Below are 27,816 nucleotides of genomic sequence, written 5' to 3'. Positions count from 1 at the left end.
TGACCGTCCAAACGCCTTTTGCAAACTTGAAAGAGATCACACTTAAGATGATATATGTGAAATTTTAGTTGAATCGGTGAATTTGTTCTGGAGAAGAAGATTTTTAGAGATTAAATTGTGATTTCACAAAATCAAATATGGCGACCAACCACGTGACCGATCAAAATGATTTTTGCAAACTTGAAGAGATCGTTCAAAGGATGACATGAGTAAAATTTGAGCTTAATCGGTTGTTTGGTTCTGGAGAAGAAGATTTTTAAAGATTAAATGAGTATTTTAGAAAATTCAATATGGCGGCCAAGGTCACGTGACCGCATGCGATTTTATGTGCAAATTATGAAGACCTTAGGTCATGCTTGCTATACAAAAAAATTCAAATCGACTAGACCCCTAGGTCTTCTGGAGAAGCCATCTTTAGGTTTTTGGAAAATCCAATATGGTCGCCAGGTCACGTGACCAATCAAAATTTCAAGGGTCAGGTGCATGAGTACTAATTAACACCTACTAGCTCTGCAAATTTGAGAAGTTTTCATTCAGCCGTTTAAGAGATCTAGGTCGACAAAGAATCGGCAGAAGAAGAAGAAGAAAAAGAGGAAGAAGAGGAAGTAGTAGAACTTGAGCAATAACAATAGGGTCCCAGCCGGTCGGCTTGGGCCCCTAAATATGTAATTGCATTACTATTATATTGGTGGAGCCAAAATATGAACTTTCCTATAACAGCAAAGTGATGTCAAGAAAAGATTTTGAATTTTCCCATCAAATGTTGGAAGAGGAAAAAAGATCATTCGACAAAAGAGAAGTATCCTTTTTCAACTCTCTTGATGTTCAACAGATCACATGGTACACATGTTTCTTCCATGAATCTGCAGTTTTTTCCAGCCTGAGACCACAATATTATTCACAAAACTTTTGAAATGAGCAAAAGTTTATTCTCAGAATGTAGAACATTCCACCCGAGGGGTAATATTGATGCTTTCCACATTAAAATTCCAATTCGGGGGAAACACTCATAGTACCGCTTAATCAACGCTAGTTGCCACCAACAGTGATGGAAATTTCACCCCTGGGTTGACAATATTAGTCTATTGCATGCACGGCTTGGTTTCTCATGGTGACTAATTAAGAAAACTCCAGGCATTAAAGTCACTCTTGCATCATAATTTCAGACAGGATATCGTCCCTTAACCACTGCCTGGAGTCAGAGGTATGTCGGGCAACCAGAATCAAGTACGCCTGCACGCAGCATGTTATTTCCATTAAACTGTGAAGAAGTTTGAGAGTGTTTTTTTTTATCCAAAACATACGGTCAGTTATTATGAATATAACAATCTACAATCTAGGACAAGCTATTCACTCGGGTGATCAGAAAGAGCGATGATTTATTCATTGATGATAGGGTCATTACTTCTCAAAATATTTTTACATTTGAGCGTGTGTATGTGGGGGAGGGTTAAAAAAATTCAAAATCGCCACATATCCTTATGGAAAAGGTTGACTGGTTTTGTTTGATATTCCATTCAATTTTTGATATAATTTTGATTAAGTCTTGACAAATGTTGTTCTGCAAAAGGTTAAATATGCCCTTCAGCTTTAAAAATTCTTAAAATTTGAGTCAATTTACAAATATTTGGACATTTTCTCGAGTGAACCCTATAAAAATGCATTAGTATGTAAAATGTTTATGAGTCAGTGAGAATACATCAAATTGATTTTTAGGTCACAATGGTTAGCTGCTTCTGTGTAGAACTCTGTGTGTTTCCTTTGAGTATCAGCTATGTATAACATCTGCAGTAGCAAGACTTCTATTTTTATAAATAGGGGATAAATATCTTATCAACAACCTCTTCTCATACAGGTCCTGAAGTGTGCAAGGTATACACCAAAGGTAGGAGGGCTGGTACAGTTTTGAAAATGATTCAAATTGTTGAGAAAGGCAGGTGTTCCAAGGTATAGCTGATCAGAGCTGCCTGTGGGTATCAAAATGACCTATACGCTGCAGGTATCTATTGATTTCCTCTCCTTGTTATTGGATGTCACATTTACGTAATTCATGGGAAAGTGTTTCCTTTCTCTTTCCCCACCTGGCTTTTTTGTTTCCTTCATCATGGAAACAGTGGCGTGCTTGCTGAGAATTTGTCACATCGGCAACCACTACATTTGACTATCGCGGTACATTGTGTCTATACAGAAGCTGAAATTTCAATATATGATGACCAAATCACTGATCTGTCATACTTTACAATGTTCTGAAATGAATTTGCTGAAGTCGGCGTAAACATTTGTACATTCATTGTTGAATTGCTGAATACAAATGGCCCCTACCTTGAGAACATCAATATTCTCAATATGGAACTTTTCAATAGTGACAATATGGTGTTATGATCACACAGAAGTACGCCAGACTTTACATGTTTTGACAGAAAATGATGAGTTGTAAGGATTTCACGTACTGATCTGTTTTATTCCAACTGAAGGTAAAATCTGGTTTTCTAACGGAATCAATATGCAAATTCAAGGACAGGTCATAGGGCAAAGTAGTTGCTACATAATTTTTTTTTCATAATTGAACCATAAAATATTACTTTGGATTCTGTATGATATAACTAAATATGATATGATGTAATCTAACCTGATCTGATATCATCTTCCTAGATCTGATATGATATGATAAGATATGATACAACTTGATATGAGTTGATCTGATCTAGTCTCGGTATAATATGACAATATATTTCACGATACCATGTATTTTATGAGAAAGTCTCATTAGACCTTTAAAGGTATACTGTCACCTGTTCCAATTTTGCCACAATTACCATGGAAAGAGAAAAATCTAACCAATCACAGATTTTAAGCGGGTGGCCGCTTTTTAAAAACAGCGCCCTCACATGGGCATTTTGAATACCAAGGAATGCCCCTTTGACCATATATGGACATATTTAGATTACAGGTGACTATATGCCTTTAACCACTAGACTTTTGTACATGCCCCATTGTTTTCAGGAGGGCAAATGGACCTATGTACTTGGAAACAGGGGTGAAATGCTTAACCCTTTGAGTGCCATAATTTTTTCCAACCAAAATTTCAGTATTTTTTACACCAGTTTTTGCTAATTTTTCTGTACTTTTCTTGATAATTTTGGACCAAATAGACATATTTTATTTGCTACAGTTTGTTATCAAAATTTTGGCAAAAATCTGGAAAAAATTTACCGTAAAGAGTAAATTTCATAGAGGTGACAAAAATTGACTTTGGCGCTCAAAGAGTTAATACCTTGAGAAGAGAATCAATCAATGACACAACTCTTCTGCCTTTATCAAACTTCTGACATCAGGAGTTGATACAATATAAGCTGGGAAGCTGATTGTTAAAAATTCAAAAACTAACATTAAAATTTTACAGGAAAAATGTCTTTGCGAGATGAGATAGGAAGATGCCCGGAGTATAATCACTTTAAACTAATTTAAGGAAATATCCGTGTGCATGATTTCTTGGGAATACATACGGACCTCGATTTGGATGGATACAAGAAACTTTCCCTGTGAGCATCATAAGACATGAAGTACAGAATTAGCCCACAATCACATGGACCCAGCCCAGTCCATATGGACAAATAAAATTTGCAACACAGCTGACAAACCATGCAACTACGCTACGACAGTGATGAGTGGTGATTGTGATAATGTATGTTCACCATAGCAACCCGCTAGGAAATAAAATTAATGAAATATTCCTTATAGATTTTCACTTCTAGCTAGTCACGGAATATCACACTCAAAGATATCAAATGGTTACAAAAAAATCTGTGTGATAATATCAGCAATCAAAAATAGATTACATGTAATTTATCTGCAACTTTCTCTGACAAATTGTTCAAATTTCAAGACAGTCAAAATTGAGATGTCATACCACTGTCATACGAGGTACCTAAATTATTACAATATGATCATGAACGAATTATGGGGAATCTGGTGCATTTCTATCTGTTATGGTTGTAGCGCTATCTGTGAATAAAGAAAGATTTTACTGAAGCTAGGGAGCCCTCTAGAGGAATTCCCTGAGCAGGAAGCTTAAGAACAAGAGAGAATCTCCTGAACCTGTGCTCTGTGTCTGGTCTGTACCTTGGATATCCTGCTGTACCACCCTGGCGCTTTTCTTTAACAGTTTCGTCTTGCACAGCTGTTCAAAGCGTCTCTGCAGGTTGTCGTCCATCTCCAGGATGCCGCAGTGGAGAAAGCCACTCAGAGTGGTGCCCGCCATCTCACGTACCTGTATAATGTGAGGAAGAGTGCAGAGAAAGAGATGATCATACTAATCTTTATGGCCTTGATACAGATTTTGCAGACCGAGGTCGTACAGCAGAAGGGCCTGAGTGTGCGAGAGCCTGTACACCGTACACCCCAGGCTGTATACCAACAAAGAATAAGGCAGAAATTGAGGTGTATGAAGAACCCTGGCGTGATGCAAATTACTGTAAATTACATTGTATAGGCAGAGAGATCCCATCATCAGGAAAAGTTCAATTGAAACAAACACTATGCTTTTAGGTTTGAGTTTGTCACCGTTTCGCAATAAAATCACTATGTACTTGAAGATGAGCAATGGGTTACAGCATGGCTCATGTATGAACCACCATCATGTGATTGCATTCAATTTGGTAATATTCTTTCAGTTCACTTTCTCATCTTTGAAAAAAAAACAGATTATTAGTAACACGCTTATTTAACACTGGATTTCACTAGTAAGTTTAATATCGATATTAAGCAATGTCGTTGGCTTCACTGTTACCACTGCAATCAGAATGTTTTTCTCATCTTGTACTGGCTTTGTTTGCTAATGGAATGTTTGAGGATAGCAACACGCGAAGTAACTAGAGTGAAGGTAGTTCAAAAATGCATGCAATTTCCAATATTTGGACGCAATGCACCAGACAACAAATTTTGAATCTTGGGCACCACTGTTTGCTGTCCACAAACGAAAATAGATCTGGAATTCGACGTGTTTATCCAAATACAGGCACTGGGCTGGGGCATGATGCACAGATATGAGGGTGAATTTATATGGCTTTACGCAGGCATATGAATCTACATTGTAGGTAGATGGTAATATAATTTGATTTTCCTAAATTTTCTACATCTCAGAGCAATTTAATAGAGCATGTTTGCATAATGTAATTTTGCAATATTTAGTGGTGTATAAAGGTTCATATATACCCAAGAAAATCAATATCTTGATTACCCTGCTCAATTTCAAGAAGTCATTGTCCGCAGCAAGGCAGACATTGTACAAACTTTCCCATGTCAATAAATACAGAGTGAGACTGAGTCTCAGAATTATAACAGTTGATCTATTATTTCAATGTGAAAAGTGTGATTTATTATAACTATACAACCATAATACACCTCCATGTACATCTAGACAGCAAAAACAAGATGACTCAGTGTGAACCGCATGTTTTATTGATATCAAAACTACGACAAAAGGGAAGAAATGAGCCATGAGATGTAGTGAACCGCATAATCTACTGTTCATACAATATGAATTAACCCAGCTGCACTGCCCACTCAAGCTGTCGGCTCAGTTCATGGCAAGGCCAAGAGAAAACGCTTTCAAGCCGGCAAGAGAATCTTAAACAGACTGGTAATCATTCCCCTTGAGACCTTATATGCACATCTGGGTGAAATGGGTTTTTATAATTTTATGAATAATGAAAATTAAAACTGACAGTGGTGTGCCTCGTCCTTGACACTTCAATGACACTAAGTTAAAATCGGATTACAGGTGAGACAACCCTGTTAGATCTCAGCTCTTCAGTGTAAGCTATTGAATTGACAATTTGACAAGGGCAAACGGGACCTGCATACATGAGATTTAAACACTTACATGGGATAATTTTGCCTAATTCAGAATTGACTTGACATGCAAATTATCACTTTCTTTGGGTCAGGTTTTTCAAATTACAACATTTGATTTGACATGTCCAAATGAGTGTGATTTGTGCCCAATTAGCACTTATGGAAATAGATAACCAGACACATAGTCAGACACATAGATACATTCACTTTTTTCTCACTCAAACCACTGCATTCACCAATACTGGTTGGGGGTGGGGGTTGGAGGAATTCAGGGGGAAATCGAAAATTCTTGGAGTAGTAGAGCGGGGGACTTGAAGGTTTTGCTCTGAGTATAAGGGGGGATCTGGAGTATAAGGGGGGATCTGAAATATTTTGGTTCCATACTATTTTTTACATTTTCAGATTCCATAGTTTGGTAAATAATTCAATGAAAAATGAATAACATATTTATGTTATCCAATGGTTCTAATATTAGTAATAATTAAACAAAATGTAGAACCATTTTACAGTATTTTATGACTTTCGAAAAAATCTAAAATAGTATGAATGCCATTGCATTTTCATAAGAAAAACAACAAGTAGGCCTTGTAATGGGGCAGAAGCTGCAACTGTTGATAATTTTTTTTCAATATTTCTATGCAATGTATCAAACACAGATTCTCGCTGTCTCCCTATGGCATGCTGAAACACACAATATTCAGTTTGTTAAACAAAGCCTGTGTACGTACAAACAGTATTAGTGATAATTGAATTAGAGTCCAGACTGAAAGTAATTTGTGAATAATACAAATGATGAAAAACAAGAGATTGGAGTTAATTTAAAATGGAAAAATACTGAAAAGTATCACAATTTTATGTTATATTGTTTGCTTAAGGATATACAATTTGAAAAATTGTAACTATTGTTATACTTTTAAATATGGTTCTATAAACTGCTGACAACATTTCTATAACCACTACACAATATTTATGTGTCTGTCATATAAAAAGGTAGTGTCAAATATTGGCAAGCAAAACTGCACAGTACATGATAATTTTTTTCTGCATGTACATTATATTTGGCTATATGACAGTTGGGGCGGGGCTTTGAAAAATTTGATCATAAAGACGTGGGGATTTGACATTTGTTTGAGGGTATTAAGGTGGGATCTGAAAAAAAAATTCAATTGCGACTCCTCCAGCGCCCTCTCGCACACCCACACCACACCACACCCCCCGCCTATCAGTATTTGTGAATGCAGATTAATTGTCCCAGTAGCACAGCCAAGTGTAATGAAGGATTAGTCATTTACCATAATTAACGTCTTTTGAAACTGATTATGAAATTCAATATTGTTGAATCCTCAGTTGTGTCAATTTTTCTGTCTGACACTATGGTAATTTGTCTATATTCTATGGAAGTTTTCCTGACTGGCATACATTCTAGACAGTGCAGACTGCTGAAATGGAGTATTACTTTACGGAAGGCACTCAGCTGAGATGCCGTTTGTACAAGCTACAAATACATGATATACAAATAACGTTACACCCTATTTACCGGTGTATCAATACTTTTTTCATTTATTTCTCATCAAGGCAATATTGCTGTGTTCACGGCATACATGCATGCTTTCTATAAGCTGATATTATCAGTTTTCATTGATGTGGAATAGCCTGTCAAGAAATTGCCATTCCATGCCTACTCAATAAAGAACCTTGTTCGTTGGATTGAACTATCGCAGTCAACATGTTTTGCCATAATATTGAGACAACGGTGATATATTGTACCTCAAATTTGTTGCCTGTCATTCATTGCAGCACTAAAATCCCTGATTTCTGTTGACATTCTGCACCTCAAATCTGTCACCTGTCAACAATTCTAGCTCTAAATCCCTGATTTCAGTTGACATTCTGCACCTCAAATCTGTCACCTGTCAACAATTCTAGCACTAAATCCTTGATTTCACGTGATGTACTGTACCTCAAATCTGTCATCTGTCAGTGATTCCAGCACTATATCCCTGATTTAAGATGATATACTGTACCTCAAATCTGTCATCTGTCAGTGATTCCAGCACTATATCCCTGATTTAAGATGATATACTGTACCTCAAATCTGTCATCTGTCAGTGATTCCAGCACTATATCCCTGATTTAAGATGATATACTGTACCTCAAATCTGTCATCTGTCAGTGATTCTAGCACTATATCCCTGATTTAAGATGATATACTGTACCTCAAATCTGTCATCTGTCAGTGATTCTAGCACTATATCCCTGATTTCAGTTGATGTACTGTACCTCAAATCTGTCATCTGTCAGTGATTCCAGCACTATATCCCTGATTTAAGATGATATACTGTACCTCAAATCTGTCATCTGTCAGTGATTCCAGCACTATATCCCTGATTTAAGATGATATACTGTACCTCAAATCTGTCATCTGTCAGTGATTCCAGCACTATATCCCTGATTTAAGATGATATACTGTACCTCAAATCTGTCATCTGTCAGTGATTCCAGCACTATATCCCTGATTTAAGATGATATACTGTACCTCAAATCTGTCATCTGTCAGTGATTCCAGCACTATATCCCTGATTTAAGATGATATACTGTACCTCAAATCTGTCATCTGTCAGTGATTCCAGCACTATATCCCTGATTTAAGATGATATACTGTACCTCAAATCTGTCATCTGTCAGTGGTTCTAGCACTATTCCCTGATTTAAGATGATATACTGAACCTCAAATCTGTCATCTGTCAGTGATTCTAGCACTATATCCCTGATTTAAGATGATATACTGTACCTCAAATCTGTCATCTGTCAGTGATTCCAGCACTATATCCCTGATTTAAGACGATATACTGTACCTCAAATCTGTCATCTGTCAGTGATTCAAGCCTCAGTTCAACAACTATGAAGTATTTGAAACGCTGCTTTTCGAACACATTAGGCTATGCTGATTTAAGATGATATACTGTACCTCAAATCTGTCATCTGTCAGTGATTCCAGTACTATATCCCTGATTTCAGCTCGGTATTCGTCACTGGTCAGATTGAACAGATTATAGAAGACCATCACTTGGAGGTAGGTGAGAACGCTGTACCGGGCATGCCACGATCTGCCTGATGCTATCTGCTTTGAATTGGAAGAAGAAAAACGTTCTATTATATAGCTGATGAAGGTTTAATATTAAACTTATTCAACAGGTTAAATATTCCTACCAGGTTAAAATCAGTTTGGTACAGGATCTAGCAATGGTTGAAATTAAAAATAGGAAGAAAATTTGCAAACTAAGTCTGGTAACTGTGCAGAAGAAGTATAAGATCAATAAGTGTAAACTATTAACAAAGTGCATTTGAATTGTAGGTATTATCAACGTGCATGCACATTGTGATACTGTACATTATATTACAAGCATAGCTAAAAGCTTGAGCTGTGAATATACTTGTGCAAAAGCAATCTAATGTACATGTACATGTATTGTTCTTTACCGCATGGCATGAAGAAAATGGAACATAATTATTGTACTGCTTTAGTCTTTCAGCAGAACTGATTTATTTTACTGTACAATACTTTTTTTTGCTTTTAATTTCTCTTTCTGGTTCAGCTGGCTTTGCTGATTAAATTGCATACATGTAAAAAGTTCCCAATACACTTAAAACATATGTAAGCCAAACATAGCAACATGGCAAGTCATATGCATTGTGCATTTTTCGTTTCAGTGAATATAAGTCACAGCTAGAATACATATTTTTGAAGTCAACAATATTGAAAAATATTAATGTAAATCTATCAAGATGACTCGATCCTGAGATGAAAATCAGCCATGTGTATTTTCCTTGAACAGATGAGCAATAGTAACAGAGTCAAACGACTTACTTCTCTTATTGTCTTCAAGGCTATTGGTAGAACATCTGGTTGTAGCAGTGCCTGGGCCATGCAAGCCAAGGTCACTTGTGCTTCCTGTTGAAGTTCATCGTCTGTTTCACAGCTTTCAAGTGGTGCAAACTGGTAAATACAAAGAGAGGGGCATTTTTTATAATTTCACAGGTTATGTCCACATTTGTTTTTTTGTAAGATCTGCCTAAATTGTTTTTGGAACAGCATTGACAAAGTGTACCCAGACATGCTAGAAGCTGTTCAGTGTTATTTTATGCCATGTTTTAAAAGTGAAATTTGATAATTCTTCTTATGATGATCAGTGTATTCAATTCTATTTACCCATGTTGTCTGAAAGGCGCATATATTTAGACCTTGTATTTTTACACAAATCAATTAACACTCTTCTTGATTTTTATCCAAGAAGAGTGGATAAAAATTATTGATTTAAATATTCCTGGGTGATTGACATGACAGAAAAGAACATTTTATGAACATTAAATTCACCACCAGTTCCTCCCATTAGTGCCACTGTACAATGTATATGGTTTTGAACTGTATCATATCTGTATTGGAGTTCAAAATCCATAAATTATGAGTCAAACTTCTCTGATCTTCTTAAATTGCTTTAAGTCATGTCTACTAAAGGGTTTGGGCAATGTTTGCATTACTATTATGTGTGTTGGCTCATTCTTTCATCTTGCACAGTTTGACCCTGGCCTTTAAACTCCATGCTACCATTAACCCTTCGAGTGCCAAAGTCAATTTTTGTCATCAGTATAAAATACTCCCTTGTCACGTTTTTCAGATTTTTGCCAAAGTTTTGATAAAAAACTGCAGCCAATAAAACGCGATGTCCATTTGGTCCAAAACTATCTACAAAATTACAGAAAAATTCATAAAAATTGGTAAAATGTGGCACTAAAATTTTGGTGGGAAAAAACTACAGCACTCAAAGGCTTAAATTTAAGGAGAAATTGCAGCTTTTCTCTTTTTTTTAGGAACTGTCAGTTTATCATGTCGTCTGTAAATAATATTTTCACTACAATCACGTGGTACACACTCCGTTCTCTGCAGAAATCTAACTCCATATCACAGCTCACCCATTGTAGTGGTGGATATACATTGCCTATTAAAAATAATCAGTCCTAAATTGAGTGATAAATCTTGCCCTTCCACTATAATGAAATCATTTTACTTACCACTGGTAGGAGTTTGAACAATTCAGGAGGGACTGCATGGAACATTCTGGCTAGACTTCCAGTCACCCACTTCATCACTGTAATATGATGCAAACATACAATTAGGCTGATTTTTTAAGATCTAGTTTTTATATTTCATTGGCTTGATCTCCTCACAGCATGACAAGCATGCAAATGAATTGATCTTGGTGGGTGCCAGTTGGAATCATATTACAGAAACAAGCATCATGAAGTTTAACCATTCCTGATATACACACTACACACTTTTTTTCAGCACTTTTGGCAATAATTTGATTTAAAATTGGATATTAAAGGCGATCAAGCCACTTAATTTTCATTCAACAATTTTTCTTAGTTTTTCCAAGACAAGGTCACCAGACTAGTTTTCCCGCTCTTTAGTATTGGCACTTTTCCTGGATTTTTATTTAGGCTGATAAAATGGGATCTCATGTGTTTTATACAAAGGATTCGAACAAAGATTTAATGGTTTCATTTATCATTGTATTATTTCATTAATACCTATTACCTGTATTCCAACATACATTATTTATAAACCCGGCATGCTCTGCCTTTAATATTTAAAGGGACAAAAAGCGCAATAAATCAGCTAATTTAGTATTTAATTTTGATTTCACATACTAAAATTCATTTTACTTTTAATAGATTGTCAAAATTTTCATATTTCTCGACCACCGTTTTTTTCCTCATTTTGTGAATATATTTAGCTTATTTGGTGTGTGATAAATTGATTAAAATAAAATATTGAGTCACCAGACTATCTATCTTCTGTGTGACAAAAAGTAGAGTACATCTCTAAGAAACCTTCCACATGGATTTGTAATTTACAAAATTTGCATTATCATGGATGTTTCATACTTTTTTAAGATAATAATTATTTTATTTAGTTATTATTTAGTTATTGAGATTTTCACCAAGTTGACATTTTTGCTGCTCATTAGCATACTTTTGGTAAATGATATGTTCATTTGAACAAATTCCAATTTACAGTAGAGCATACATCTCACACCAAATAAAAACCTAAATTGTGCAGTGGTTCTCAAGCTTTCGCAATGGGACAAGGAATTCATGAATGAAATATTTGGCATTTTGCTCAACGAGAAGACCAAAAAATTGTCCAAAAATACAATATTGTAGATTTTGTCAAATTTGAACAAAATTTCAATTGTTCATCCTTTAGAACCTTCATATTAAATTTCAAAGCAATTGGACCAGCAATTTCAGAGAAAATTTTTTTGACAAAAAAAGGAAAAAATGACCAAAAAATACAAATATGCAAATTTCACCACAAGTGGAACAAACTCAACTGAGTTTACCCCTTGCAACATGCATACTAAGTTTCAAAGCAACCAGACAAGCAGTCTACAAAAATATTTTTTGACCAAAAACGGGAAAAATTACCCCAAAAAATACAACTATGAAAATTTCACCAAAATTTGAACAAATCTAAAGTCACCTTAAGGAACCTGCCTATGAAGTTTCAACCAAATCTGGTCAGTGCCTACAGAAATTTAACAATTTGCAGGATTTTGCCTTTTTTACCTCATTTCATATTTTTGACACTAAGATATTCATTTGAACAAATTCACATCCCCACTTCTGGGTGCACCTGTACACCAAATACACTGTACTACGATGGTAGGTGCTGCATTTTGGAGTTTTTGGTGTGGAAGACATACATACTGTACCTACAGACATGTATTATAAACATACTGGTACATATATATACATATATGCAGACACCACCAACTGACGTATTAGCTCTTTGGCATAAATATATATACCAAATGTGAGCTAAAAAACCTGGCAAAAATGCAATTTGCTATGCCTAACTATGCAGTTTTCCTTTAAAGGGAAGGGATGGTCAGAACTGCACTCAAATTCCTACACGTCCGATACAACCAATATAAACACTGTATTCAAGGTACATGCACATTAAAATATATTTGTCATAATGTATATTAATTATCGTAGAATTTAAATGTTGCAGCTAAATTGACTTGATGCATCTAGATATTATGCATGAAATACATTGTTATAAACATGAAAGTTGCACATGAGCAGTTCCACTACCCCTCTTGCTCTTAATGTACAGAAATTACCCCCAGCCATTATAACATGCCATATATTCCTATGAGAAATGCTGCTATCTGGAAAATCTTTAGCCTTTAGGGCACACAAAGGATACATTTCACCTATGATAGAGGTTTACTATGCCAATGTGTAATTTTAAAAATCTCTATTGATCTTCTGATGAAGTATCATGAGGCTTGGTCAATCTTGAACAATGCATAGTAATAATATAACAGTAAGAATATGATTGTCAAATAATTTCAAGATCACTGACTTTCAAATTTTTTAAATATTTCGTGACTTCTACATTTAATAAGTGAAATGTTTCGTGACTTCTACATTTAATAAGTGAAATGGCAAATGAACCAATCTCACACTAATGTTGTCATTCAATTTCTTTAAAATTGCTTGAAAAACTGGCTATTGTGAAACTCTTGAATAGAACTTGCAGTCATACACCTGGACTCAGAAATCAATATTGTAACTTGTACATTCTCTGTACAAACCACTCACCTGTTTTACACAGCTTGACTGCCATCTGTTTTTCACCGTTATCAGAATCAATGGGTACAATGTCGATATCTTTTAACACAGCTAGATGGGGGACTAATTTCTCAATGAATTCTTTTCTCTGTGGTGATATCGTTGGCGAGCAACCCTTCACGGGGAAGTCGTACAGGAATATATTTACAAGGGTACTGTAATCAGGAAAATAAAAAAATTTAAAAATTTTTCCCTTTAGGGCATTTCTCACACGTGTGCATGATATTATAGAAACACAAAACACTTCTATTGTTTAGACTTTGATAAATACGATTGGATGCTTAATACACTGAGTGAGACATTTATTCATGAATAGTATATCCTCTATTACACTCACGGTCTTTTTGATGTTTTGGTCGGTACATCTTAACGTCAATAATCTATGTGCTTATTCTGGTAAATATTTTAGTCTTAGAAAAACAATCACTTCATTTCTTTTTACTAGGATTTACCACAGTCAGTTGTTATACCTTTTGATCACAATTGGTGGATTACAATATATACCTATAATGTTCAACATAAACAAGCTAAATTTTTGGCAGCCATGTTTGGTATGATCATTGAAAAGTCATGACAAATATTTTTGATAACGCAAAGTGCAGTCATCTCTCCTGGGGGTAGATCATACTTAATCACATGAAGGAATCCCTGACAGAATACTGCCCTCACAGGTGAGATTGCATGTACATACCTTCCTATTCTGTCTCTGACATTTTTGTAACTGTGCGACAGGTGAGGTTCGATGCACTTGAGTAGTCGATGTAGGATGTCGTCCACTCTCCACTCTTGCTGGGCAAGACCGCCTTGCAGAACAAACAGTCGACTGAAATGTAAAATATAGAACTTCAGCGTTGATAAGGCCGAACAAAAAAAATTGTGCTCTTCCATTAACCCGACCTACAGTATTTTTTACCTGCTGACCCTAAACTTTTTAGAGCTACGTAAACAAGGAAGTAAAACATGGGGCCCGGGGTCACCGACGTCCTTTGTACCTCCTTACTGTTTATTAATTGCCATAAATGTGAAATTTGGCAAAAAGTCAAATTGTTTTGACATAAATGAAAGTTATTTGAACTGGTTGGTTAGTGGTCCAGCATAAGTTCAAGTGTGGATTCTAAGTATCAACAACCTTGATATGAACCATTGACTAAAAAACATTTGCTTGCAGGGAAGGACATACAATATGGTGAAAAGCAAACTAAATATAAAACTGAATATACAATTATATGGAAATGTTGTTTTACAGTCATGAGTATCTGGTGTGTGCCGAGAGACAAATATTAAAATTGGACAGTATCATCCTGACCACAGTTTGTCTGACTGGTTGTTTCCTTCTGATTTTCTGACACGGTGATAGGTACAAAATATTATGCTATTCACGATAGTTATACAACATAGCTTGCATTTTGTTCATAGTAGAACTGAGTTTTACATGTAAGATAACTTTCTCGTAAACTGTAAATTCTGGCTTCTGGCAGCTCAAACGTCGCAATACTACATTTTTTGATATGATATGAGAGTGATTTGCACACTGCAGTGACAGTCGATATATTCATAGTATGAGAGTCTACTGTACATTAAAGCATAGTGATGTTGACAACTACATGCATGCCAGTGCACGATTTCAAAGTAGCCAGGAGGAAATTCTAATGGCCTTTTAGTGGAAATATAGGTATTAAACGACAGTGAAACAAACAACATTAGTTATCGTGACCTTGCTAAAGTGCAATCTCGGATCATGTATGATCTGATGATCATGGCAAATTACCATGTCGGATTTAGCCCTGCGTACGATGCTGTGTGTTCCGCTACAGCTATTCGCCCCGCTCACCACAGCCCTGCAAAGACCCGTACGTAGGGTCGGTGACTTCAAATCCACTTTGGGACTTGACGTAAAAAGCCAAATTACTGCCGAAATTCAGCGTTCTTGGGCCCAAGTCGTATCCCTGCCCACGTCAGCTACTCGATCGCTTCCAAAAATGCCAGTCTTTATTCACTTTTCGTAAATAACCGTCCATGTCGGCAACTCTCTCGCTAGCCCTGCGTACGTACGCAGTGTACGCAGTGCATTCCCTGTGTGCGTTCCTAACACACAGCATCGTACGCAGGGCTAGCGAGAGAGTTGCCGACATCGACGGTTATTAAGTAAAAGATGATGTCAAAATCAATGCACAACTGTCGAAATTACCCAAAATAAGCAACAGAAAACTAAAAGTTATCGCTGTGTCGAAAGGACAGTATATCAACATAAAAGACGCTAGTTTGTTATGACATGGAGGCCGGAGGTAGAAGGACAGAGCATTCCCTCGCTCTCACCCAGCTATTAGTACGGGCCACCGGTGGGATTGCCTCGCTATTAAAAGCAATGGATTCGCCGGTACTGGGGAGTACGGAGGCCATCATTCTTTAGTCTATCGAAGGAGCGGTTCGTTCCAAAAAATACATGACAGCATCAAATATACGCTAAAACCTTTAAAACGTCAAAATCCGCAACTGACCGAGAAACATGATGGCAGTCCTTGAAAAACAACGCTAACTTGTTATGTGCGCATGCGCATATTAAGGGGAGACCCATTTGATTTCGGGGGGGGGGGGTATGCAGGATGTGGGTATGGGAACTTTTTTTTGTTAGAGAGACAGCTGCATTTTTTTATTTCTACAGTCAGACCTGCATCAATTTTTTTTTTCAAATGGAGTAGCAGTGCAATTTTTCAAATTTAAGCCAGTGTTTCACATATCACAGGATGTTTTTATTTATTCATTTTACATTCCAACAAATGACAAACAAAATGGAAAGTCTATTATATATACAACTTAAATTATAGAACACTTTTTGGCAAATCAACTGTGATCAGTACTATACCTGCTTTTCTTTAAACAGTCAATTCCTTTTAAGTTCTCAGGGGAGATGTTATCTTTTGTGGTCAGAGAAACAAGGCTCACACATTGTATTTCAATATATTTGTTGTTCCTCAATTTTCATTGTCAACTTGTAATCTTTCTAACATATTATATTGAGAGAATAATGTATTGGTTTTAACACTAGTTTATTGACTCCTATCTTGTGTTTTAAATTTTCACGATTTAGAGAAGTCAAATAGTCCCATCTAGATATTGCCTATACCATTGAGATATTGCAACAGAAATCCTGAAACATGATTTCTTGGGTCAGAAAAGGGAAGGAAAACATCAAGTGCACCGAGGTGTACAGTAGTGAATGCTTATATCATAAGTGCTGGAAAAAAAACACATAAGAATTACTTGTGGTAAAAACATTTGCGTGCCTTTGGCAGCATGCCAGCAAAGAATACATGAGAATGAAGTTTCCAAAATTTTGCTCATTTCAACAGCATTGTGACAATTCCTTTTTTATTTCTGTCTGTTATGAGAATATTTTTTTCTCGAGCCATTACAGGCTTAATTTTTTTCTTTTATTTCACCTGGTGACAATTTTTTTTCCTCGAAATCCTCCATACCCCCCCCCCCAGAAATAAGTGGTTCTCCCCTAAGTGAGCCCCTGACCTATACGGGCCAGTGGATTACTTCCTCAGTAGAACTGATATGCCTGCCAGTACCGGTGTTTATCGCCTACGGAGGCCATCATTCTTCAGTCGATCAAAGGCGCCTTTCGTACCAAAAAATACACGACAGCTGCAAAAGTGCATCACTGTCAACTTCATAACTATAGAACATGTTGAAATACACAGTGAAACGTTCACAATGTAAAAAATGTGCCCATACCGAGAAACAAGATGGCGTCCGTTTCGATTCTTAAAACTCAGATTTTGTCCTACAGTTGTGCGCATGCGCAGACGGTAGCTTTAGCGAAAGTGAGGCAAAATCAAGTAAATATAAATAAAATGGATAAAAATATTGTTTAAAAATAATGTAAGGCATGTATCACCAAATTTTGAACATTTCTGACGGTATTTCAACTATACGAACACCCATGCCAAACATCACAATAATCAAATCAGTGGTTTTGAGGAAAAGTGAAAATAGTGGTTTTCAGAAAAAAGCTAAAAAAGTGACTTTAAAATGATTCAATCAAAAAAGAAAAAAGACCGTTTGAGATACATGCCCAAGTGACCACCAGACCAAATTTCAGAAAAAGTTACTGAAGCGTTTCTGAGATACCTGCGTCCACAGCATACGGCCCACTATGTTGGCCGTATTGGGCCGCGCCATCACATTAGTACCTTGTGCCCACAGGGCACAAAGTACTAAAAAAGGAAAGAAAAAACCCGTAAAATCATGTGTTCGTTACTTGGCATTTGAAAGAGGATGTCTTTCATGTTTTTATTCCTTTTATATGTATGATACATTTTTCTGGAAATGTTGTGGCCAGTGTTTGATCGCCCTGAACCCCTGAAAAATGCATATTTAAAAATGAAAATATTTTGGAAAAAAAATTGCTGCCGACCTATTTTTGAAAATCATGTTATTGGAACAGCACAATTTATTTTTTTTGGCCTAACAGAGAACCCACCTACAGGTATTCAATGGTACAGCTCAACATCACTTTTTCTATAATGAGAAATCTAATTCTCCTTGTAATGACTATCATAATATCACTTGCCATCAAAATAACAAAAATGCTAGAAAATGAACTAAAGTTTAAATTAAGACTGATAAAGCTTTTTTATCATCAAAGTTTTTAACAATCAGAGTCGCGTGCATGTTGGTAAAAGCATACAAATATTAACCCTTTGAGTGCTGTAATTTTTCCCGCCAAAATTTTACTGCAACATTTTACATATTTTTATGGATTTTTTCTGCATGTTTTTTATAATTTTGGACCAAATGGACACCACATTTCATTGACTACAGTTTTTTACCAAAATTTTGGCAAAAATCTGAGAAAATTGACAGGGGTATATTTTATAAGGGCAACAAAGATCGACTGTGGAGCTCAAAGGGTTAAAGCTGTATAACTCACAGTTATTTTCATGAAGTAGAAGCCACAGATGACAAAACTTTCTTAAATATCCAACAATTGGTTATTATTCCAGTCATTTAGCCTGTTGCAAAAAGTGCATAACCAAGTGGACTAGCAATTTTCAAAAAAGCCAATGTTTTAAAATATTGAAGGATAATTCATATACTCGTATTGAATGGGGATAACCAATCATTTTATGAAAACTGCGTCCTCAATACGGCAGACAAAAACATTTCAAAATTAAATCATAAAATATGTATCAAGACAGGCCACAAAAGGTGAAATTTAATATCTCCATAACACACTTTTTCAATTACTTTCATTATATTAAAATACATCTCAGGCAAGCACATTTAAGGAAATACCAGGAAAAATGCATCACTCACTAGCAAGAATACATTGTATTAGGGACATAAATCACACCACATATATTGCCCATCGTATCAATAACGTGGTTTATGTTCCACATCCAATCAGTAGGGTGAACTTTATGTCCTACCTTCCTGGCTAATAAAACCTTTGTTATCAGATAGCTGTTTGTAGCCTAATCCTTTTAATATTTTAGCTCCATGCCTCAACTATACATGTCGTTTTTATTGTTCAACTCCTACAAGTCTATTGACACACCTTCGGTGTTGAACTGTAGATTGAAGCAACCCTTCTGCAATTTTCATTCTTTTTTTACACCGGCAAAAAAATTCTATGATCATCTCATTTGTTACTAGCAACATCTTTAATATATGAGAATATGAAAAAGTTCAAATCCAGTACCAATGGTACGTGTAATTTTAACACATTAACATTCATAAATTGAGACTGACAATTGACAGACATTTAATTGAACCACTGATAAAATCAAACTTTAACTATTGGACGAAAGCTTCACCTGTTTGGAAGAAATCTTTACCTGTTTAGTAACCTAACATTGCATACAACATATATATTCAACTAAATTCAGCTTGGCAACTGTGAACTGTCACCTCTCTGGGAGTTAAAAGGGTTAATTTCTGATTATATGCACTACCAGTCAACCTGGTTATGCATGTCAATTAAAAAATAGAACTGATGAAGATTAATCAGCATATCATTACTGTGACTAAATGAACACAGCAGCTGAGCCTCTGAGTTCCCATCCTTGCACCTTATATACGTAACTTACGATATAATGTATGTAGAGGTTATACAGATCTTTCTTCGGGGACGTATTTTTCCACTCACCTCGAATCTGCAAAGGAGCCTCCCTCTCCACTGAGCTGGTTTTCCATGAGTAATTCAAAGAGCCAGTGGAGTTTCCGTGGATCACGGCTTTCACAGGCTATGGATATGCTGGCCGCAAAGTCATTGACGGTTTCTACTGTCATGTTATTCAGAGCTGAACGCAGCACAGGTGAAAGGAATTCCCATAACCTGTCGAGCTGAGAACAGACACCAAAAAATGAATGTTTACTTTTTCCACACGTTAATGGCTCATTTTGACTGTCATGAAACACACAGCACTCTCAGGGATGCATATAATGATGGGCATGTGTATCTGATGCAAAATGTACACGAGTCAGCAAACTATGGTACATTATGGTACGACACATCTACACTGCTCACTGATGGTGACTGTAGTTCTGTTCAGTCATAAAATATGTCTCTCTACAGAGACATTTGTAAGCCTGGTGTTTATTTCTATCAGCAATAAGTTTCCAATATGCACTATGAATTTATCTACAGGGACTAATAAAGAGAGGGATTACTGGGATCAGGAGTCAATTTCAGCTTCCTTGCCTTTCTCAAGTTTCTGATTACTGTTCCCAAACACTTAACATGTTGTACGTGTATAATGTAAGTTAGTAAATGTACCCAGTGCTTCTCGTCTAATGAAATTGTTTCTTTCTTATTTCACTTACACTAACAGTGTTAAGGTAATGGCGACGAATTCGGACGCGCACAACGCTTTGGAATGTTTCTGCGCAGATTTAACTCCAGCCTGTCGCAAATGGGTTTACTTTGTAGCGCATGTATTTAACATCACCTGTCATTGTTGAAATTGCGCTTTTACCTAATTTTTTGACCCAGTCTCTTAGAAATACATGTGACGTATAACCTTGTCATATTTGGACCCCCCTAGGAAGCTGGTTTTTATTCAATATGAGCGAAAATAAACATTTCTCTCCCATTTACATGGCGCATATTACCCATTCACCTGGAGGTATTGTAAAAAGTACGTGGTGACACCCTTTATTAAAAGTGTAAACTAAATGGTATTATGTCAGGATTTTATTCGCCAAGTTGGTCAAAATGACACCATTCAAAGCGACAGGAAGAAAGTTCAAAAATTATGTAGTGATATAATTGGATATCGTTATTTTGTAATCGATACTTATGTAAAAATTTCTTTACAAACATCATGAAAACTATACATTCGATAGATATGGATCTTAAGTCTTGGTATTTATTAAAATTAACTCATTTGCTAAACGTTTTATAATTGCTTTCTTTAGTTTAAGTGAATTACATCATTTTTATGTATTTCTAACGACGCCATTTTAACGTCCGTTTCCATGGAAAAGAGCATGGTGACTCCCATTTTTTATTTTTATTTTTTGCACTTGCACAACTTCCAAGAATATTTGTGCAAAGTTTCAAGAAAATGACACCACAACTTAATTTTGACATAATTCGTAGTACTTCACCTTAATGAAGAGAAAGTAATGACAACATAGGACAGTCAAAGTACCACTTTGACAATAACAATTAAGTTGCTCATGGACTGGGGACTTTTTGAGGCAATTTGCATTCCTCTGATTCAACTACAGCTTATGTTTGAGTAAATTAAGGTAGAATGCGCCTCAGGGACAGATATTCGGACTCTCAAACTTTTTGAATTCTTTTCTGATATACCACTTGTGGGGGCTCATTTTAAAGCTCTTGGCGGAAGAAAAATTTTCACTGTCTTAGTTTTTCGAAAATCAAAAATTTTATTTTCCTCAATAAAGTTAACACAGAGATGGCAGCCATTTTCAATTGCAAATATCAATAAATCTTGGGTAATTTGTTTCTCCTGTACCAAAATTTGCAAAGTGACCTCTGATTTTTACAGTTTATTTTGAAAGAGTTTAAAGTTTCCTTGAAGAAAGTTTGAGCAAAAGTTTAAGTTTTTCACTTTCAAGGTGCATACTACCTTAACTGTTGGAAGACCAAGTCCTTGCTTTTCACTGTTACTGCAAGAATAATATGTAAAAACTGAACCATCCCTATCAACAAACTCTATAACCATCCCTTGACACCATCACTGTAACACTCACCTTCTCAAACGACCAGTGTTTGCATCCCCGGATGATTCCTGAGATCAGCTCTGCAAGGCACCGTTGACTGCTCTCCTGGCTGTCTGAGGCAAGTCTCTCCATGTGTGGTTTGAACAGCGGCAGGAAAGTGTCGCCGTAGTTCCTGAACAGGCCCTGTCAGAGAGAGAGGGAGGACAGGCCAACACTTGTGGGTTAGATTAATCATTGAAGAAAGATACAGTAAAATGTGCCGTAAAGAAAATCTAAACAGCTCTCTCGATTCAAAAGATAAATAACTCATCAACCAAACAATGCTAGTATGAAAAATAACACTATCCCCCCACAAAAATCCATTTCTCATATGAGGGTTACTATGACCCCTGGATATTTGTGAGATATTCAGCAGCTGCTTTAATAAGTTGGGATGAGAAAACAACTTAATAAACAGAAAAGACAACCATTTTGGAGAAAAAGAACATCTTGCCTTAATGATAAACTTTTAGCGAAGTTTTGAAGACAGCTTATACTGGAATACGTTCATTAAACAAGCACTAGCAAGATATGCCATGCATCTTGGAAATAAATTGCTTGATTTAGCCAATCAAAATCCAAAAAGAGCAGGAAAAAGTTTTTACTCACTTTGAAGAGTACAAATCTCTTGGTGTTGAACTTGTCCTTGCCTTTCCTCTCTTCTAAAGACAAGAAATTTATAAGTTTGTCTACAAAGTCTGGGTTGCTAAAATGATCATACACAATGGCCTCACCCTGGAAAAAAAAAAAAAAAGATGTCTGACATGCAATGTGGACACAACATGAAAGCAATATACAGTACATGTACCACTACTGGAATTAAAATGCTCACATAGGAAGAATGCTGCGCCAATTAGAAAATATTTAACCCTTTCATCCCTATTTCCCAAGTCTACAGGTCCAAGTTTGCCATATAAAACGATGGGATTGGTTCAAATCATGGTGGTAAAAGGGTTAAACTAGAAGCGTATTTGCCTATCAGTGTTCCTTTCTTGCTTTCATTACACGTAGAAACATGAAATAGTTGTATTGTGTCTGTCACAATCTTGGTGTAATTCATATTCCATTCATGTTTATCTTTATTGTATAGAGTACGTGTACACCCCCAATCAACACGGACGATGCGGTAAAATGTCATTGTAATGCACCGTACCTCCGACATTTCCTCTCTAGTTCTGTCCAGATTAGGTTGTTCATTCAGTGGAGCATACGTCAACATCGGCCTGAAATCAGGGGGAAAAATTGAACAATACAATAAATGGTCTGAGGTACTTTGAGAATATGGTGGTGAGCAAATTGCAGTTCTTGATATACATGTATTTACAGCTTACTTTTGCCAGCTTGCTTTTACAATAAAAAGCAAGCTAAAAAATATATTCAAATACTGGCATCTCGCATTGTTTCAACGCTGCTGAGTTTAATATTCTAGTTAACCACATGAAATGCTACTGGTGTTATTTTTTTTGTCACACAATTAGTAGACAAGGTTTGTCACTTGAGGGCGCTTCTTGTGGACCCTTCCCCTAAAGAGCATCATCCAATCCAAACAGATGGCATTGACAAGAATGTTTCACAAACTGGCAAGTCTGCACTCACATGGCAGGAATTCTGAAAGAGAAACTGAATTGAAACGACACAAGAAGCAAGAGGAACACAGACTCACTTCGGCCATGTGTAGTATCCCCAGTGTGTCTTGTCAATCATGACACATTTATCCCATTGTTCCTGTGTTTTGGGCAGATTACTGCTGTCGTAGTGGTGCCATGAGTTGTCTAGCCTATCACCCATGTGGATTTCATCTCTTGGATAATCAGCTGGTAGGTCAACTTGTTGGAACGGATCAACTTCCACAGTTTTGTGTTTTTTCTTGTGTTGTCTCAAGATGGCTGCCACTCCATTGATGGCAGTCTGCCAAAGAAAGAAACAAAAACAATAAAATTATAATTTAAACTAGTCTCTCTTGAAGTATTGCCTTTTATCGCTCTTAAAATTATCAATTACTCATATGTCAATTAGTAAAAATCATTATACTCCCATAATAAAATAAAAAAGGCAAAATTAGCAAAAATGTATTAATCGTAGGCTGACTTCCTGTTTACAAAATTTCCTGAGCAGGTTTTCTGAAAATCACACAGTTCATCTCATGAACCGGACAAGCTGTTCTCTCGAGACCACAACATGAAATATCGGGCAAAGTGAAAAATGACACAATGCGTGGTAAGCCAGGGTGATCATTACACACGAAAAGGCAAAATGTATTTCATGCATTTATTATCAGTAATAGATGCATGAAATACATGAAATATGAAATGTGAGTGTATTTGTCATCGGCGGTGTTCACTGTTTCTCTGCCCAAGGAAATATACATTTGTTTGTGTAACCTAGAGGTCTTTGAAATATTCCAAAATACATACATGCAAATTTTATGCTAATTTGAATAAATATTGAATGAATTGTCCCTACCAACATACATACCTATTATCATAGAAATAACTCTGTCGTAAATGGAAATTTTTGAAATTTCTGAAAAACCACAATTGTATACTTTTTGTAGTTCTGCAAAACTACATCTATGATATTACACTCAGTTCTAGATAATCACCAAAACATTCCTCATCCAAAAATTTGTCACATTTGGTGCAATATTTTTTGAGTTATGAGCCCCACAAAGTTGGTCTACAGGCCAGTGGACGGACAGTCTGACGCACACACAGACTGACAGAGTGATGACATTGGTCTTCTTAGAGTGCCTTTGGCACACGGTGGCTAAAAAGGTGACCTTTTGATTTTGTAAAGGAAACCTTGCAAAGGACTCATTTCTGTATTAAGTGCTTGAACAGGGCCCCGCTAAAGGTATAAAATCTGCATCAACAGTCTCATAGTTGTGTAAAAAGCTACAACGTTGAAGATTTAAACCAAAGCCAAAGGTAGATCTCTCACCTTTCTGACTGTGATGGAGTCATGTACCAGACCACTCACAAACTGATTGACTGCATTTGGCGGTAGTGGAAGATCGGCACGGATCATCAACGTTAGCAAACCTAGGGCTATCTGGGAAAATTTCCATCTCCTGTGAAGTGTGCACACAAAGGAATGAACATTGACTGTTGTGAAGTTGATTAACTTCACATTCTGACAAAATGTCTGAGTCAAATCTTAAACAGTGCAAAATCACAAAACCTTTATGAATGAATTGTTCCATGTATATTATGTATTCATGAATCTGAAATTTGAAATTTGAAAATTTGAAATTTGAAAATTCGGAGAGTAGTTTGTATACTTACAATGTCCCTGAGTTAATTGAATCTACTAAGGTATTGATCAGCTGGTTGTAACAACTGTAAAGACAAACAAAGAGTTTAGTGAGAGAGATTTGAAGGGATTATGAAAACAGAGCAAGCTGGAACTGACAAGAACTGTACATACACAGCTGTCTGTATCTGATACATTCAAGCCTTTGATGCATAGTATGCCACAGTCATGTTTACAGTAATGTTACTAATTTTTGGGTAATGTCTTTCAAAAACAAAGGGATAAGGGGAGAATACGCGGATGAACCAACATTGCACAAAGAATGCCTAAAAATTAATTTCTGTTTCACATTTCATTTTTAATGCCATCTTTCATTGTCAATATACTTGCACATCCTGATGCTCATAATTTCAAGCTCACAATGTCTACAGAATCTGTTTTCTGGACTTATTCTAGCCCTTCATTCACTCACTTAAGTCAACAAATTGTTACTGTTCCAAACCTAAAGAGAGGATAAAATCAATTGTTTTCTATGATTAAAGCAAACAAAAATTAAACACACTTTTAACTACGGTACTCTAGTTGCCTACCTCACTTGTTCATTATTTCTCTTCTCCAATGTAAGAACTCCTCTTTCTAACTCATCTGCAGAGGGCGCTGGTAGGGAAGGTTTAGGATTACTGGCACTCCAGAGTTCAGCAGCACACCGAATACTGTCATCAGATACCTAGGGGGATTGAAGTTACCAGAAAATTATCAACTCGAACTGACTGTCATCTCATTTCACAAAACACTGCATAAAAGAAAACATCAAGAATCTCTGAGCTGTTAGTGCATTAATCATACAACAACCAAAACGAATCATTATAACAGTATCACCGCAAAAACAATGTGTATGTATGTGAGTGAGAGTGTGTGTTCGTATATATGTATATATGCATAAAGAAAGACAGCGACAGAGAGAGAGAGATATCCAATTAAAACGTTATTACAGTGACTGTGATAGTTCAAACACTTACCTGAGTTTGTATTGATAGGGTTTCATAATGTCTGTGGATTTTGTTGACCAGATCTTCCATGAGTTTCATGATGGAGAGTTTTTCTGAGTGTCCAGCGTGGACGATGGCTGGCCAAATTCTAGCAACCGTTTTGAAATCATGCAAGGTTGCAAGACTCCATTCTCTGATACCTAGCAATACAAACAATGCTCCCTGTGGAAGAACATTGAACAACAGAATTAAACTTTCAGATATTATTATGTGGTGTAGTTATACAACATAGGCTGAAGTTTTATATACATGTATACACTGCTCAGTACGTACATACATTAACGAATTACATTTTGTTTTTGTTCTACCCCCCCAAAAAAAAACAAAACAAACAAACAAACAAAACATAATGAAATTCTTAGTATTCAGCTTGTAAACCATGTGATTGTAAAATTTATGAAATATCAATTCTCGCTTTCAAGAATTAAACATGTTGGACTAAATTCACTTTGTAATGCCTACTTTGAGCTTATGTTCTTAAGACTGTTCAAACACAACAAAGATGGTGTACACTGAAAACAAATTCTGTAAAAAATTTGTCCAAAATTAAATAGTTTACACAACTAGTTGGTTGATGTGGTACGGCAGGAGGTGGTTTGTCTTGAGAACTATGCACACTGGCAAATCGGACGGTTGTCGGAGGGAGGTAGTTTTCACAACCGGAAAAGAAACAGTGAGGCGTTCTTGGGAATAAAGACAGCGTACCTTAAATTGTTGATGAGATATCTTGGGGTCATCTTTCAGATTACACAAGATGCTAGGGAGTACATCTCTCTTACAGTAAGCATAGATTTTAAGTCCAACAAACAGTACACTCTGTGCATGTCTCCTAACCTGCAAATAATAGTTCACCAACGTCAGCTGGCTATCTGACTAACTATAAAATATCACTATAAAATATCAAATTGAGATATCATAATAACTATTACATGTTGCATGAATGTCAGATGAAAGCTATAAGGTCTTCATTGAGGGAATATGGAATATATATTCAACTCTCATATATGCAAACTACATTTCAGTTTTGCGATAAGAAAGTTCTTACGAAAGAATCTGAAATTTGGAAGATGCCACAGTATAGTCTGTTACAAACACATGTATGATGCTTGTTCAAATGTAATTATAGCTTTGTCAATACAAGTAAATTTATGACATCATTCCCCTAGACTATTACTGATATGTATCTGATTATTAAGTATGGATTGTGGCCCCAGATGTTTTCTACACCTAAAAATTCCCTAGCCTTGCCAAAACTGTAAAATAATAGCAATAATGTACCCCCTCCTGGCCCATAATGGACTCAAGCAAACTTTGCACTCCACAACATACTCGGCTTTACCTTGTAAATGATGGTCTGTAAAGTTTCCTTTCATCATTTTGAAACATTTCCTACTTTGAATCCTAACATCAGAAAACTGAGAAACTTCAGACCTTTATAACATACATGTATCATTATCATGTATAGAGGAGAATAGAAGAGAACAGTTGAACTATTATGGAAATGTGATATCATATATTGCTCACCTCACTGTACATACTGGTTGATAGTTGAATCAAATCAGTCAGGAGTATTCTATCTAGCTCTGTGTACGGCAGAATGTTCCTTTCAAGAACTCTCATCTCATGCTGTAATAGTGCTCTGTCTATCAACAGCGCCCTCATGTGGTGTTTCTTGTCTTTCAGCTGCAAGAACAGATGTATGAAATGCGGTACA

At 36.2% G+C, this 27,816-nt stretch overlaps 1 protein-coding gene across 2 annotated transcripts in view; it reads right to left on the bottom strand.

The window, feature by feature from the left end:
• LOC139149671 (proteasome activator complex subunit 4-like) overlaps nt 1-27,816 on the bottom strand; it is a 69,660-nt gene that overhangs the window by 19,500 nt on the left and 22,344 nt on the right. Inside the window, exons 22-38 of one of the 2 annotated variants that reach the window (XM_070721530.1) lie at nt 27,627-27,785; nt 26,808-26,936; nt 26,073-26,264; nt 25,644-25,780; nt 25,086-25,139; nt 24,742-24,871; nt 23,465-23,709; nt 22,955-23,024; nt 22,411-22,536; nt 21,793-21,945; nt 19,718-19,914; nt 14,252-14,383; nt 13,531-13,715; nt 10,927-11,003; nt 9,725-9,853; nt 8,825-8,980; nt 4,123-4,270 (exon numbers count right to left, since the gene is read on the bottom strand). In XM_070721530.1, coding sequence (XP_070577631.1) covers nt 4,123-4,270; nt 8,825-8,980; nt 9,725-9,853; nt 10,927-11,003; nt 13,531-13,715; nt 14,252-14,383; nt 19,718-19,914; nt 21,793-21,945; nt 22,411-22,536; nt 22,955-23,024; nt 23,465-23,709; nt 24,742-24,871; nt 25,086-25,139; nt 25,644-25,780; nt 26,073-26,264; nt 26,808-26,936; nt 27,627-27,785 — 2,419 coding nt within the window. The remainder of the gene's footprint in view (nt 1-4,122; nt 4,271-8,824; nt 8,981-9,724; nt 9,854-10,926; nt 11,004-13,530; nt 13,716-14,251; nt 14,384-19,717; nt 19,915-21,792; nt 21,946-22,410; nt 22,537-22,954; nt 23,025-23,464; nt 23,710-24,741; nt 24,872-25,085; nt 25,140-25,643; nt 25,781-26,072; nt 26,265-26,807; nt 26,937-27,626; nt 27,786-27,816) is intronic. The other variant, XM_070721531.1, reaches the window with a different exon arrangement.

The sequence above is a fragment of the Ptychodera flava genome, chromosome 14, assembly GCF_041260155.1.
Source record: "Ptychodera flava strain L36383 chromosome 14, AS_Pfla_20210202, whole genome shotgun sequence".
In the NCBI taxonomy this organism is placed as follows: domain Eukaryota; kingdom Metazoa; phylum Hemichordata; class Enteropneusta; family Ptychoderidae; genus Ptychodera; species Ptychodera flava.
Note: the sequence above shows the minus strand (reverse complement) of the source record. Positions and strands in the feature narration are given on the sequence as shown.